The sequence below is a fragment of the Clinocottus analis genome, unplaced genomic scaffold (assembly GCF_023055335.1).
Source record: "Clinocottus analis isolate CAN_PGR_092001 unplaced genomic scaffold, fCliAna1.0.p SCAF_28, whole genome shotgun sequence".
Taxonomy (NCBI): domain Eukaryota; kingdom Metazoa; phylum Chordata; class Actinopteri; order Perciformes; family Cottidae; genus Clinocottus; species Clinocottus analis.
Genome location: NW_027176020.1, coordinates 1,184,649 through 1,200,595, shown reverse-complemented (window position 1 = coordinate 1,200,595; position 15,947 = coordinate 1,184,649). Strand labels below are relative to the sequence as shown.

The 15,947-nt window shown below is 47.3% G+C and overlaps 1 protein-coding gene across 3 annotated transcripts in view; it reads left to right on the top strand.

The window, feature by feature from the left end:
• palld (palladin, cytoskeletal associated protein) overlaps positions 1 to 15,947 on the top strand; it is a 47,712-nt gene that overhangs the window by 13,372 nt on the left and 18,393 nt on the right. For 2 of the 3 annotated variants that reach the window (XM_068592712.1, XM_068592711.1), the window contains exons 3-11: positions 5,904 to 6,079; positions 6,201 to 6,267; positions 7,896 to 8,013; positions 8,098 to 8,160; positions 9,578 to 9,719; positions 9,866 to 9,889; positions 10,954 to 11,073; positions 11,791 to 12,199; positions 13,508 to 13,543. In XM_068592712.1, coding sequence (XP_068448813.1) covers positions 5,904 to 6,079; positions 6,201 to 6,267; positions 7,896 to 8,013; positions 8,098 to 8,160; positions 9,578 to 9,719; positions 9,866 to 9,889; positions 10,954 to 11,073; positions 11,791 to 12,199; positions 13,508 to 13,543 — 1,155 coding nt within the window. The remainder of the gene's footprint in view (positions 1 to 5,903; positions 6,080 to 6,200; positions 6,268 to 7,895; positions 8,014 to 8,097; positions 8,161 to 9,577; positions 9,720 to 9,865; positions 9,890 to 10,953; positions 11,074 to 11,790; positions 12,200 to 13,507; positions 13,544 to 15,947) is intronic. The other variant, XM_068592713.1, reaches the window with a different exon arrangement.

Genomic DNA, 15,947 nt, shown 5'->3' with positions numbered 1-15,947 from the left:
TGGAGATCTATGGAGCGCTAAGAAGCTCTATGAACCTCTATGGAGCGCAAAGAAGCTCTATGAAGCTTGATGAAGCTCTTTTGAGCTTGATGGAGTGCTAAGAAGCTCTATGTGGCGATATGAAGCTCTATCGGGCTCTATGAAGATCTATGAAGCTCTATTGAGCTCTAAGAAGCTTTATGGAGCTCTATGAAACTCTAAGAAGCTCGATGAAGCTCTATTGAGCTTGATGGCGTGCTAAGAAGCTCTATTTAGGAATATGAAGCTCTTCTTCTTCTTTTACTTCATCATCTTCTTCGTTCTTCTTCTACATCTTTTTCTTCTTCTTCGTTGTTGTTGTTGTTGTTGTTCTTCTTCTTCTTCTTCTTCTTCTCGTGGAACACGTGGAACCCGCAGCATGTTTCTGTTACATTCTCCACAGAGCATCATCTGGCATCGCTTGTCTTTAAGAGCTTCCTCAGCGGCTCTGTGGCCACGAGGTGATTGTGACGGTTCAGTCGCCGTCGTCTCGGCCGGAGCTCGTTTCAGAACACTCGCGTTTTATAACAGTTATTGTGTGAAAGAGGAAATTGGGTGGCGTTGAATACCGTCTGCCAAGAAATGTGTACCTTTGCTGCTTTTCTAAACACGCCCTGCTTCCCCTGCACATGAGGACTGTTGATTGGTCGAGTTCCTCCTCTGCCTGCTGGACTGGAACTACACTGTACCAGGAACTACTCTGTACCATGAACTACACTGTACCAGGAACTACTCTGTACCATGAACTACACTGTACCATGAACTACACTGTACCAGGAACTACACTGTACCAGGAACTACTCTGTACCTACAGGAGCTTTTCTTCTTCTGCTGTTAGCATTCCCAACGCCATTAGGAACACTGACGCTACTGGGTTAGCCTTTGTGTTTCTTGTGCTAATGGATTAGCTTGTGTGCTACTAAGTTGGTGCTACCGGGTTAGCCTTTGTGTTTCTTGTGCTACCGGGTTAGCTTGTGTGCTACTAAGTTGGTGCTACCGAGTTAGCCTTTGTGTTCCTTGTGCTACTGGGTTAGCTTGTGTGCTACTAGGTGAGTTCTACCGCATTAGGCTTTGTGCTACTGGGTTAGCCTTTGTGTTTCTTGTGCTAGCAGGTTAGCTTGTGTGCTACTAGGTTGGTGCTACCGGGTTAGCTTTGTGTGAGCAGCATCTCTCACTCGTCCTTTAGCTCTGTGTGTGTTTGCTAACGACTTCTGGACCCACCAGGAATCTGTCCGTGAGTTGTTTTCGACCGATCATCCGCTAGCGCCGCTAACGGCTCCCATTTGAGTAGCTTCTCTGAAACCAGCGCTACTTCTTGCAGTGTGGACAAAATAAAACAAGTTCTTAGAACGAAGTTCTTGGAACTGAAAAAGTTCTTTCAGTCCAAAAAAAAAAAGCCTCATGTGACTCAACAAAGTTGCCGCTGGAGAGAAAACTGTGTTTAGCGCCGCGTTCAGCACATTCCAGGGAAATAGAGACGAGGTTTAATAAACACAACCGTCTGCCTCTAAATGAGTTTAGTCAGTAATTATACATAATGGTGGATCATTAAGGTTGATTAATAAGAGGTTTTCATTGTTGTGCTGGTTGTGAAGGGTTGGTGCCTCCTGCGCTGCGTTACAATGTGCACAAACAAATGTACAATTTCCATTCCTGAACTCCTACCGAGCAGATGGTTTTACATTCTGCAGAGAGAGAGAGAGAGAGAGAGAGAGAGAGAGAGAGAGAGAGAGAGAGAGAGAGAGAGAGCCTGGCAGACCATTGTGCCATAAACCACAACGGAAAACTACTGAACACATTTAATTAAAAGCGAACTTGAAATCCTGAATTACAACTCTATTTGTTGCTGCACAGAAACGCCAAATTTACTTCTCTTGACTCCCAACTCGTGGACGACTGGAGCTCGGTCATGGCAGAGAAACAAACCGGACTTTCAGCTAACTCTCTGTGTCGGTATTGGACAGCTGACGTATAACGATATAAAGAAAGAAAGACTTTCACCCAGGAGACTGCTGCTGTGTGGATTGGTGGCACATTGCAGCTTTGTTCAGGGATGTTTACACACTTCACACCAGTTACAAAGTAACAAACTGACTCATTTTGTCCCCAAACTGCAACTGGTTTTAAAGCTTCACCAGGTACGGTTACGATAAAACAATTCAGGTGGTTCATCATTTTGGGATTTCAGTTTGAATCGACTCAGCGTGTGAGCTTTGTGCGACTGGGTTAGTCTTTGTGTACCTCGTGCAACTGGGTTAGTTCTTGTGCGACTATGTTTGTGCTACTGGGTTAGCCTCTCTGCTACTATGTTAGTTCTACTGGGTTAGCCTGTGTGCTACTCAGTACATTCTACTGGGTTAGCCTGTGTGCTACTAGGTATGTTATACTGGGTTAGCTGGACAAGCGAAAACTTTACGCTTTCCTGTTTATTTTTATGCATTTAACTTGTACGGCAGCCCTGACGCGTCAAAAGAAATGCCGCTGCAGCACATGGGGCGTCGCAGGTTGAGGCTTCGGGGTCAGTATTTGAGGATTTGGGGGTTCAAACTTCAGGGCGCTAAACAACATGTGAGCTCGCCGTTTGCCCATTACAACAAAAAACAATAGTCATTTTTTGAATGATGTCATGCACAAAAAGCCCTTTTTCCTCTTTGTGTTTTATTGGACGGCGTGCAAAAGTCTTTGTTGAAGAAGACCTGCGTTGCTCAACCCTCCTCCTGCAGAGCGTCTGCTGCTCGTGCTGCTGCTCAACGCAGCGAGCCGCTTGAAGGAAAGCAGCAACAGAAACCTGACTTTCCCAAGCGAGTCGCCAGCAGACATGGCCGCCGCCCAGAACGAGTCGTTTCCCCTCTTCCTCCTCCGCCTGGCCTGTAATCCCCAAAAAAAATAGATTTCCAAAAACCGCACAGACATATTGGTTTGCTCCAAACAATCAAGTTCCTTTTTTTATTTTACTCTCAAATCAGCAGCTGCTGTCGGTTTAGAGCCAAAGACCTTTTTACACGAGTCATACAACAAAGTCCTCTCTCTCTCTCTCTCTCTCTCTCTCCTTCTCTCTCTCTCTCTCTATGTCTGGATCGTGCTTTGATTCTTCTACTTTTTCTTCTTCTTCTTCTTCTTCTTCTTCTTCTTCTTCTTCTTCTTCTTCTTCTTCTACCACCTCCTCCTCATCCTCCTCCTCCTCCTCTTCTACTACTACTACTACTACTTCTTCTTCTTCTTCTTCTTCTTCTTCTTCTTCTTCTGTAAGGGAACACGTGAAAAATAGATTTCCGAAAACCACACAGACATATTGGTTTGCTCAAAACAATCAAGTTTAATTGTTTTTTACTCTCAAATCAGCAGCTGCTGTCGGTTTAGAGCCAAAGACCTTTTTACACGAGTCATACAACAAAGTCTCTCTCTCTCTCTCTCTCTCTCTCTCTCTCTCTCTGGGCCGTGGGTTCGATGCCGATGGGGTTTTGAAGCCTTCCAGGTGACTCTTGGCCTCCGTTGCCTGCAGCGTCTCTCCGTTTGTGTATTTCCTGGTTTTTTAACTCTGGTGGAGTCGACAGTAAAACAAGGACTTTGAAATGTAAGCGTTGTTTTACTTTGTGAGCGCTGGAGGCCACGTTCCCGTTGTGAGGACAGGAGCCGGTCTGCAGGACTCTGCAGGACTCTGCTGGACTCTGCTGGACTCGTTGTCACCGCTGATGAATTGCTGGTCTCAACAATGACGCGTTGTGTTGTCTTTCCTGACTCCCTCCGTCAGGTGTGAGTCTCCCCGGCATGAAGCGTTGCTGACGGGTCGTTTTCTGTTCCCCCGACACGCCGGCGGGCAGAAGCATCTCGCCACGAGCGGCAGGACGCCGTCCTCAGGTCGGGCAGCTGTTGTTCCAGCATTTTGGGAATTCCTGCCCCTCCCCCCCCTCTTCCCTCCTCCCCCCTCCCCCTCCCCCCAGCTGTCGATGCGAAGGGTCGGGAGGTGAACGAGACGTGTATATATACACATGCTTTCTCCTTTAATTGGGTGCTGAGAGGCTGTGCAGCGGGTTGTGGGTCAACGCCCGCTAACAGAACGAAAGCGGACGTTTCCACAAAAAAAACAGATGAACAGAGTTCACACACATCCTGACCAATGGATCTACATGACTTTAAACCAGATCTACATGACTTTAAACCAGATCTACATGACTTTAAACCAGATCTACATGACTTTAAACCAGATCTACATGACTTTACACCAGATCTACATGACTTTACACCAGATTTCTATGACTTTAAACTAAATGTTCATGAGCAAACATTGTGTGAAATGTGTGTGTAAACAGTAAAAAGTGATAAAATGTAGTATTTAAACTAACAATGAGGATTCAAAGCATACAGTAAACCTTAAATGACTCAAATGAATGAGAGACAATAGTTTATTAAAAGAATAAACATTTATATAGATGCCTGTATGTATGCTGCTGATATTTTGAGCCTCTTTCTTTCAAAAGCAGATTCATTATTTAAACTAAATGAACACATGAACACATGAATATAACACAGAGAAAATACTTTCTTATGAAACGAAGCTGACGGTGCAGTTTGGTTCATCACGATCAGAAGTGTCATAATGCTCTTTAAAAAAAGACTTTAGTGCTGATAAAAGCAACAGACTCACACACACCACATCAGCACTTAAATGTGTGTGTGTGTGTGTGTGTGTGTGTGTGTGTGTGTGTGTGTGTGTGTGTGATGTGGGAACACAGCGCTGAGGTCTGCTTTACATCAGACAGATGAAGCTGGTTGTGTTGTGTGGACTCTCGTCCTCTCCTGGGGTCCCACATGGAACAAAGACCCCCGGGGAGGCGGGGCCAGGCCCAAGGGAGGCGGGGCTAAGCCAGAGGGGGCGGGGCCAGGCCCGAGGAGGCGGGGCCAGGCCCGAGGCGCCTGCCCCGACACTCGGGCCTCCGACTGGGAGGAGAAAAGGGTGCGTCTGCTTCCCGTAGCGCGACGTCTGGCCGGTGCCTCGGGGCGGCTGAAGTTTGACAGATATGTAATCTCAGACATGCCCAGAGTGTGAGTGTGTGTGTGTAAGTGTGTGTGAGTGTGTGAGTGTGTGAATGACGAGTTATTGATGTTAGTTGGATTGGCGGGCCTCCATCGGGTGAGGCAAAGGTACATTCAAGTTCAAGTCTGGTCCCTGCTTGCTAAGTTTTTTATTGATTTTAGTAATTATCTTAATTGTAGTAGTGTTTTGCCTTCATAGAAATAGTCATTCATTTTGGCACAAAGTATAATGCGTGTGTTTTCATTCACAAAGCGATGTTTAAGACCTCTTTCTTTGTAGAAATGTAAAACGGTGTCGTCATAGCTGGTAGGAATAGATTGGAAACAGGCTCAGTCATAATGTTCTTTGCGTTGTCTGAACCAGTGGTTCACACCATTGTGGTCGTCATGTGCGTCCAATTTCACCTAATTTGTTCCAAAAAATATTATTTAGTTGCCGCAAATAAATGTTCCATCGTTGAGCGGTTGAGCCTGCGATGCAGCGGCCGGCCAAGCAATGAAATACTCCTCCAGGCCAGTAGGTAGCGCAATAACCACCAATAGCATACGTGCTGTGTGATGCTGCAATGTGACATTGTGTAACTTTTGTGTAAGAAAATGTGCTACGGCTCAAAAACGGTTTTAAAAAAAAGTTTGAGACTGAATTAAATGCAAAGCAGAACGTTGTTAAAATGTTTGCATTGAGTTTTGAAACTCCTACTTCCTGCTCTGATGCTAACGACACGACAGTGACGTTAGCTCAGGAGTTTCGGACGCTGTGCAAAAGATGCTGCTGTCTCTCGTCCTGCCTCGGCTGACCGTCCCGCCTCCCATCGGCTGCTCAAGCTTCCCTCTCGCCGTCTCTCCACCAGGTGGTTCTGCGAAGGCCGCGAGCTGCACAACTCCCCCGACATTCAGATCTGGAGGGATGGTGACCTGCACACGCTGGTGATCGCCGAAGCCTTCGAGGACGACACGGGACGCTACACCTGCGTGGCCTCCAACAGCATCGGAGCGGACAACACCTCGGCCGAGGTTTACATCGAAGGTCCGATGTTTCAAACTGTTAGAACTGTGAAGTTTAACTGCACCAGTGGGCAGGTACTTCATGGCCACAGGGCCGTCGCAGCTTTCTTTCAGTGCTTTTGTGTGTTTTTCGCCCACTGCAGGAGCTTCGTCGTCAGACTCGGAGGGAGAAGGAAGCGGGTCAAAGTCCAGATCAGGAGCCATGCCTCAGTACGTGCAACTAGATACTCTATTACACAAAGATAATGCATTACAAAGTCCTTCCTTCCTGCTGCTGTCAGGCTGCACAACAAGCTGAGCTCACAGTAGAACTTTAAGTACTTTATATACTTTTTTATTCTGTTTATTGTGGCATGTGGCTCTTGTGTGCTCTGCTGCTGTAATCCTGCAATTTCCCCACTGCGGGACTAATAACGGATATTATCTTATTTTATTTTAAATGCTGCACTTTCCGTCTGCCAAGTGGGCGTGGTCATTCTCACGTTTTGCAGAGCTGACGGACATATTTAGCACATAAAGTCGCTCGTTGGCATCGGCTGCCAGATCTCGCGACGGGGTGTTGCACAGACGGAGAGAAAAGTTAATCTTCTCCGCAGAAGTCGGTCTGAAAGATGCCACGTTCGTGTCAGAATGTTTGGACCATATGTGGTTTCTGGACAAAAAAATGGGTCCAATATTTGCTTTGGAGACTGTGGGGCAAGCGAATCAGTCACGGCCTCCCCGGTGGAGTAAACAGACTCAGAGCCAGAGTGTTCCAGCGCGACCTCTCGTGACCCTTTGACCCAACGAACCTTGAACCCTCTGAGCAGGTTCAACTGAGCCCTGCAGCCGTTCATCAGCTCTGTGGGCTTCAACTGGGCCCCTAACGGGCTTTGAAGAGCCGTAACCATGAGCCAGCACACAGGCCACCAGCTCAGCAATGAGAGACGCAGGAGGTCAGGAGAGGTCACAACTGTTCCCTGTACTTATCTCCAAAAAGTCAGTAAGGAGAAGTCATTTTTAGGGAAAGTGCAAAACCAAAGTGCACGATTCTTTTTTTTGAAGAGGATGCAGGAACTTTTTTTAAATGCTTCCTCAAAAGTTCTATCAGCAGGACTCATGCGTGCAAACAGCAGCAAACACTGAGATGCTTTGTAAAGATGCAGAGTGACTCCCTGTGTGTGTGTGTGTGTGTGTGTGTGTCTGTGTGTGTGTTGTTATCAGAGCTTCTCTGTGCTTTGTTTATTCAGCCGGGGCCGCATGCATTTAAGTGCACGTTAGCTGCTCTGTTTTGTCCCGTTAGCGAGCTAATGGCTAACGCTCTGCACTGCGCTCACAGCAGCTGATACCGCCGTCAAGACACCACAGCGCTGCTGAGGAAGCTTAACACCGTCTGTCCGTAGTTTGCAATGTTAGCGCTGTTAGCTGTTAGCACAGTTAGCTGCTAGCTATTCAGACAAACAGAATTATGCCTTTTACACTTTTCTTTCTTTGTGTGCAACTTTTCAATACAGAACTTCCTCGACTGGTGAAATTGCGCCACACACACGTTTATTTTCATGCACTTCAAAATGCACGTTTTTAAATAAATAAAACATATTTTTTCATTTGGAGGAATGTGCACTCTACCTGCTTATCTAAATGTTTTCCGTTATTATCTGTTGTATAAATCTGCCTCCATCTGGACTACTTCCTGATTCCCTTTCTGTTTACACACCGAAAGCCAAGATCACTGATATCATCTTAACGACCGAGGAGACAATCTCCTTTGATTCAAGTATCATATTTGAACTAAAAAGCATATCCAGTTGTTTTTTTGTGCGTGCGGCTGCTGATTTATGCGTTTTGTGCATTTCCAGAGTTCAGAAGAAGACCACTTCGATGTCGCTGACGATACGCTCGTCGTCACCCAAAACCTCGGAGGTCCTCCCTCGCCGCTCCACGCTGGTGCAGGGCCTGTCGCTGCCGCTGCAGCGGGTGAGCAGCTGCAGCGCATGCAGCAGCTGATCCGCTCTTTCGGTTGGCAAACGTCGTTGTGAAAGTGTGTTTCTGCTCTTCTAGACGCAGAGCCCGGTGTCGTCAGCGTACGGTGGCGAAGCGTCTGGTCCGCCTGTTTTCACCAAAGTAAGTCCACACGGCACAAAGCACATGAGTGTGTCACTCCAAAGCAACGCTAATTAACATGCTGTCAATCACCTTGTAGCCCCGCCCCTAAAGCACCACCTTATTATGGTCTGTTTGACTCTAAATGACCATAATTTACTAAATGAACATCATGCTGTATAGAAGAAGACTAGAAACTAGAGATTGAGACATAAACTCATGTTTACAATGTTTACTGAGGGAATACATCAAGAGAGAAGTAGAGTCACTTATATAGACTTCTATACAACCAGAGGAGTCGCCCCCTGGTGGTCAGGAGAGAGAATGCAGCTTTAACACATGAAGCATAGACTTCTATACAACCAGAGCAGTCGCCCCCTGGTGGTCAGGAGAGAGAATGCAGCTTCAACACATGAAGCATAGACTTCTATACAACCAGAGGAGTCGCCCCCTGGTGGTCAGGAGAGAGAATGCAGTTTTAACACATGAAGCATAGACTTCTATACAACCAGAGGAGTCGCCCCCTGGTGGTCAGGAGAGAGAATGCAGCTTCAACACATGAAGCATAGACTTCTATACAACCAGAGGAGACACAGAGGACGTACAGTACACACATGTACTCAGTGCTTTGCCTTAATAACAGTGTGCAGCGCTGTGGCTTCCAGCAGTGGCGGTCAGATAAAACACAAAGCTCATGAACACCCCCCCTCCCCTGCCCCCCCCCGACTGAGGCAGCGCTTCAAACGGGTCAAACCCACTCGGGTCGGGTCTCTTTCTCTCTCCTCCTAAATCATGTTCCACTTCATTACATGAAGACATTTGTTTTTCTTCAGCTCCCTTCATAAAAAAAAAAATGTAATCATCTCAGTGAGAGGATGTTCGGCTCAAGTGAAGTCAGTGCTGTGATGTCACCAACACACACACACACACACACACACACACTGCAGCGTGGTGTGATGTCGATGTCGTCCTTTGTTCTGACTTGTGGGTCCATTTGTGTTGTGACCCAGTTTGTTCTGGAGTGTCTCCATAAGAGTTCGCAGCCCGCCGCTCACGCAGCCTTTCAGGAGAAGAGAGGCGATGACGAGGAGGCGGTCCTTCAGCAGTGAGCGAAGGAAACAAAAAGTTCTGCTGTTTCGACTCGTCTGAATCGTCGACTTCGACGTTGAGACGAACCCAGACGGTCCCGAACTAGAACCATGAACCTTCATTTCTGGAAGGAAAAAAATATATATGTTCTTTGTGACATGACCTGCAAAAGATGACTTTTTAAAATAAATGTAGGCACCGTGATCGGGCCCTCAGGGTTCTTTCAAAAAGCCCGTTTCGATCAAACTCTGGTGCAGTTTGTGCGTCCAGAGGTTTGATACCCAAACCGAAAAGAAGAGAACGGACAGAACATGTTTTTCTGAGGCAGATTTATTCTCTTGGCCACCAGCTGCTGCAGGACGCCCGGGCCTCCGAGGGCCAGGTGGTGGTTCTGGAGTGCCGGGTCCGAGGGAGCCCTCCTCTGCGGGTCCGGTGGTTCCGCCAGGGGGAGGAGATCCTGGACTCCCCCGATTTTCGGATCCTCCAGAAAAGTGAGACGTTCTTCTTCGTGCTCGTGATTTTAACAATATATTTTAACGCTTTTATAAATAGTGATCCACCCGAATGATGATTATGATTTCAACTATTTTGTTCATTGTGCTGATCACTGACCATCTGTTTGCCTCCTCTTCCTCAGAGCCTCGATCTGCAGCCGAGCCAGGTACGACCCGCCGACCCTGCACCATAACGGTCTTGAGCTGCATCGGTTTCAGCCGTTCGCTCGGTTCCCACGAGACGGGGAAACTCTCACCTCACTTCTGCGGCCGTGACGCGCGAAGACGATAAATCCCACGCGGGCGGCGACGCGCGGTGTCAGAGGGTTTCTGTGTGCGAGACTCGGGTGAAGCTTCAGGTGTTCAGACCTGTGAGTCATCCTCGCTGAACATCTGGGCCTCCCTGTGTCTGTCTGCTCTTCGTCACATCGCGCCATAAAAACGCTGACTCACCCGTCTAGAGCGACTCTCACTCTTCTGCATCTCACGACAAACAACGCAGGTGTGGACACGTCGCTCCACATCGTGCAGATGTTTTAACTTCCTCCACACGGAACCTTCACGACCGTGTGAGGGCCAAAGTGAAAAAAAAAACCAGCAAAATTATCCAGGAAAAGTGTGAGAACTCTGCATTTTTCTTTTTTTTTATCAGTTTTTTATATTAAAAAAATATTTAAATTACATTTTTGAATTTTAAGTAAAAAATAAATAAAAGTTTAATCTTAAATAAATGTGTAACTCTCTCTGTAACTTTTTTATTATATATATATATTTTAAATATATATATACAAAATATATATTATATATATATATTGTAATTATTTGTATTTGTATTTTTTTTATTTTTCTGTTTTTTCTTTTATTATATTTTTTAAAATTCTGTATTATTTATTGGGTATTTTTAATAAATAAATAAATAAAATATTATTCTGCAAGAAAACAAGTTTCTTGTGTGGGAAAACCCCATCTCTGTACATTCTGTAATGTTCTGTATTTCTCTGTATTTTTATATTTTTCTGTATATTCTTTACATATTTTTTGTATATTTTTTACATATTCTTTGTATATTTTTTATTTTTTAATATTTTTAGTATTTTCCTATTTTTATAGTTTGTATATTTATTGGATATTCTTAACAAATAGCATTCTGCGCCACGTTGTTCTGCTCTCGGGCATCCATGTGCATGAGGAGGAGTATTAATGGCGGCCGTCTTCTTCTTCTCTTGTTCAGAGGAGATCTGCACGCTGGTGATCGCGGAGGCCTTCCCAGAGGACGGAGGCCGGTTCTGCTGCTCGGCCTCCAACCCGCACGGCTCCGTCAGCAGCAACGCACAACTCTCCGTCGCTGCAGGTGCGTCCAACACGGACAGGAAGGAGAAGCTCCATTTTGATTCATTCTTGAGTGAAATCCTCTTTAAACGTTTCCGCTGATCGTCTGAAACGCTTCCAGAGAAAACATCTCCTTTTCAAAAGAGGAAGCTCTCCGATTGAACGATGAAGCAAAGATGGAAGACGTTTTGACACAGATTGGTTCCTCTAACGTCCGGTAGTCCCGTACTCATGTGGGGGTGTGGCTTAGACTCCTTTGGGGGCGTGGCTTGGACTCCTGTGGGGGCGTGGCTTGGACTTAGATCTGAAAGTCTCGGCCAGATGACCGTCTTCGGTCGTGTTTATCATCGTGTGGTCTGTGAGCGAGGTGTCATCTGATGAGCGGCTCTTTCTGAGGACAGCGGGACATAAATATTTCTGTGTTTGCGTGCGTGTGTGTGTGTGTGTGTGTGTGTGTTTTGTGTGTGTCACAGACAGAACTGTGTATGCGTTGTGCGGGATTCACCGCACAGTTGAAGGAAAAGGCTGAATAAACAGGAATTGCATCAGCCTGACTGGTCCAGCTGCTACTTTAGATCAGATCAGCTGTGATGCACTCGTGTGTGTGTGTGTGTGTGTGTGTGTGTGTGTGTGTGTGTGTGTGTGTGTGTGTGTAATCAGTATCTACTGAGGTATGTGGAAGCTGAAACTAAACAAGTCAAACGTTTTCCACTCTCCTCTGTGTTTGTTTCCCTCCCAGCCGAGGACTCCAGTAACGGCCCGTCTGGTGACCGCTCCGGGTTTGAGGATGTGGCCTCCTTCCCTCCCCCCCCTCCCCCAACCCCACCCACAGAGATCAGCCTCCTGGAGCTGCCACCCAAGATGCCGCCTCAGCCCGCCGCGTTCACCGTCAGGGAGCTGGAGGTCTGGCCGCCGCCGATGGAGAGCGAGGGCGGAGGGTCCGCGCCGAACGGCCCGCCCCCAAATCTAGCATCGCCACCTAGCCCGCCTAAAGCAGCCACACCCCCACCACCTTCACCACCTCCACCACCTCCACCACCACCTCCACCGACACAGTCTAACCCTGCAACACATGTCACGGCAACAGACTGCCCTCCATCCCCGGGGAGGGACGGTCCTCCGCTGCCGACCAAGCCCAAACCAAAGCTGTGAGTACCTGTGCTGCCCACCGGGGGAGCAAGGGGGCTGTGGGAGGGAGACTGGGAGGGAGACTGGGAGGCCGTCTGCGGTCTGGTGGAAATGACAGTGTCTCGGCTACGCTGGGGGGATGAGGGGGTGGAGGGGTGGAGGGGGAATCCCGAGCCCCAACAAAAGCATTCCTTTTGTCGGTGTCAATGTGGCAGTGAGTCTGCTTTCTGTCAGCGGCTGTAAACAGATCCGTGTGGCTGTTTAGTGCTGGATGGCTCCTTTTTTTAAATTTTTTTTTAGGATTTTTAGTCATTTAAAATGTTTTTTAGTGTATTTTGTATTTTTTAATATTTTTAGTATTTTTTTTGTATATATTTTTTATTTTTGTATCTTTTTTTATTTTTTGTACTTTTAGTATTTTTTTAGTATTTTTAGTATTTTTTGGTATTTAGTATTTTTTTTAGTATTTTTTAGTATTCTTAGTATTTTTCAGTAGTATTTTAACAAATAGCATTCTGCAGGAGGTTTTGCTCTTGGTCCATAGATATGTGCATAAAAAGGTGTATTGATGAATCCCGAGCCCCAACAAAAGCATTCCTCTGTCTTTTGTTGGTGTCAATGTGGCATCGAGTCCCCGGCTGCTTTCTGTGGGCGGCTGTAAACAGATCCGTGTGGCTGTGTTTTGCTGGATGGCTCCTATTGTTGCAGCGTAACCTCGGCCTGCATGCGCCGGCCCCGGACGCAGCCATTGTGTTGAGCTCCTGAGCTCCTTTCTGTGAGCGCTGTGGGATCAGGTGGACAACACACGGAGAGCTGAACCACCGCGTTGTTGTTTTTAACCGTTTAAGCTCTAAGTGCATGAAGCGGTGGGCCTTCAGACCAGGGTTCAGGTTACGATGGACCGCATTCAGACCAGGGTTCAGGTTACGATGGACCGCATTCAGACCAAGGTTCAGGTTACGATGGACCGCATTCAGACCAAGGTTCAGGTTACGATGGACCGCATTCAGACCAGGGTTCAGGTTAAGCCAGGCTGCAATCAGACCAGGGTTCAGGTTAAGCCAGGCTGCATTCAGACCAGGGTTCAGGTTAAGACAGGCTGCATTCAGACCAGGGTTCAGGTTAAGACAGGCTGCATTCAGACCAGGGTTCAGGTGAAGCCAGGCTGCATTCAGACCAGGGTTCAGGTTACGATGGACGCAGTCAGCGCTTGGTTGTTGCATCGCATGCGTGCGCACTGGACGCGCTTCCTGCTCGTGGATGTGACGGCTTCTGCATTTCATCTGTTCAGGTCAATGTTGTGACTCGTTATAATTCTGTGCCTCCAGAGCTGAGAGAGTAGAGGAGGAGACAGGAAACGACAGGTAATATGAATACATGCATAAATCCACTGCAAAAAACCATCAGCTGCCAACTGTAAAGCAATTACAAAGCGTACGCCGCCCATGACTTCCTAACAATAGACAGATGATAGACTGAGGGGAAGAAATGGATCTAAATCATCGGGATAACAAACTTGAGGGATGTTTTTTTGCTTCAATAACACCGAGCTGATAAGAGCAGGAAGTCGTTGTGTGACTTGGCAGGCCTGCAGGAGACGGGCGTGCAAACAGACGAGAGAGAGAGAGAGAGAGAGAGAGAGAGAGAGAGAGAGAGAGAGAGAGAGAGAGAGAGAGAGAGAGAGAGAGAGAGAGAGAGAGGGGTCAGTAGGTGTTTTGGGTTCGATGTCAGACGTCAGGATAATAATCAAAAAGGGAAATCCTCAAGGGAGGCTGTGATTGGCCAGTTGGGATCCAAACGTTTCTGTTTATCAGAAATGAAAGCATTTAAAAAAGGACGTGTGTGTGTGTGTGTGTGTGTGTGTGTGTGTGTGTGTGTGTTCCTCAGTCCCAATGTGAATTTACCCGGTCCTCACTTCAGCAGTAATACAGTAATGTGTGTGTGGTCCTCAGTCCCATTGTCAACTTCCCGGTCCTCACTTCAGGGATCATACAGGAATGTGTGTGTGTGTGTGTGTCAATTCTCTCCTGTATTGACAAAGTTGTGTGTCTGAAAGTGTGGCATTTCACGGCTCTGCGTGGCCGACATCACCCTCTTGTGCAAGAGGAGGTGCACGTGGTTGTGTGTATTTACGTTCGCTTATAAGCAACTTATAAGTTGCTCACAAGTTGCTCTTAGTTGCTCTTAGTTGCTCCTCCAGAGTTGAGTCTCCTGGGTGCAGAAGGAGCCGTGCAGTACAGGTGCGCCGGCGATGATGTGGACCGTGATAATAGGGGCGAGGCTGTATATTACAGGGTGGGATAATGTCTGGGTGGGCGTCACACACACACACACACACACACAAACACACACACACACACTGAGGCAACAATTATCCTCCAATCATTCCGCAGCTTAATCTCTCTTCAGTAAAGACTCTGACAGTCCAGATTGTTCTCTCACACGGGCGGACGTCGTTGTTTCTGACGCGTCAGCTGAAGCCATTTCTTTTCTTTCATTCTGATGCGACGGCAACAGAAAGTTTCATTTCACTCCCTTCAGATTACAGATGATGACGAACAGGCACACTCGTGTGTGTGTGTGTGTGTGTGTGTGTGTGTGTGTGTGTGTGTGTGTATGTCGGTCTGTGACTGCAGGGGCACTGATGTGGACGACACGGCACTCATTGAAGGCCTCGGTCTGAAACCACTGACAAATATATATATAATTTATATATGTGTGTGTGTGTGGGTACGTGTGTGTGTGTGTGTGTGTGTGTGTGTGTGTGTAAATGCTGCAGCAGCTCCAGACCTCTCTAACCCCGGAGAGGCTGTCGTCACAGGCAACCGGCATACAAACTGAAGACAACAAACAGCTTTTGGCGAACAAGCCGGTCTCTCACACACACACACACACACACACACACACACACACACACACACACACACTACTTGGGTTCACAGCGTGATTGTTTATATCAAAACACAGGTTTATTCTCCCTCGCATTCGACTTAAAGGATCTATATTCTCTGCGTGTGAAGGGGCCGTCTCATATCTGCGCCATGACTCAGAGCTTCCCGTGTGTGTGTTTGTGTGTGTGTGTGTGTGTTTGTGTTTGTGTTTACGAGGTCGTGAGCTCCTCATGAAGGACCAACAATCACTTTCTTGTGGAGGTGTTGCTTGCGGTCGTTTCTCGGAGAGCAGGAACACGTTAAACACCAGACATGCAGCTCATCAAACCTCTGACACTAGTTACAACACTGAAGAAGAAGAAGAAGACGAAGAAGAAGAAGAAGAAGAAGACGAAGACGAAGAAGAAGAAGACGAAGAAGAAGGAGGGAGCATAAAGTTGTCATCAGGAGGAAGTGAGGTTGTGTAACAGAATAAAACAGAATAAATCTGAAGTGAAGTCAGCGGAGAGACACAGATCACATCGGCCTCCTGAGGGAGGGAGGGGGCGGGCCTTAAAAGGACATGCGAGACACGGGATTGGCTGAGAGGCCCGACCACCGGAGCGCCCGATTGGCCGCTCGGCTCCGTGACCCGGAGGAGCCGAGCAAAGCTTCCAAATAAGGAAGAGAGCTGTGGGAGCTGACCTCCATGACACAGAGCCATGAACGAGACCCACGGGGGTGTGTGTGTGTCTGTGTGTGTGTGTGTGTGTGTGTGTGTGTGTGTGTGTGTGTGTGAGAGTTGACAGCATGGAAACTAACAGGCCTCAATGATCCCCTCATAGAAAGCACACTGTGTGTTTCCCAGGAAAGAACTCCCTGGTATGTTAAACACACA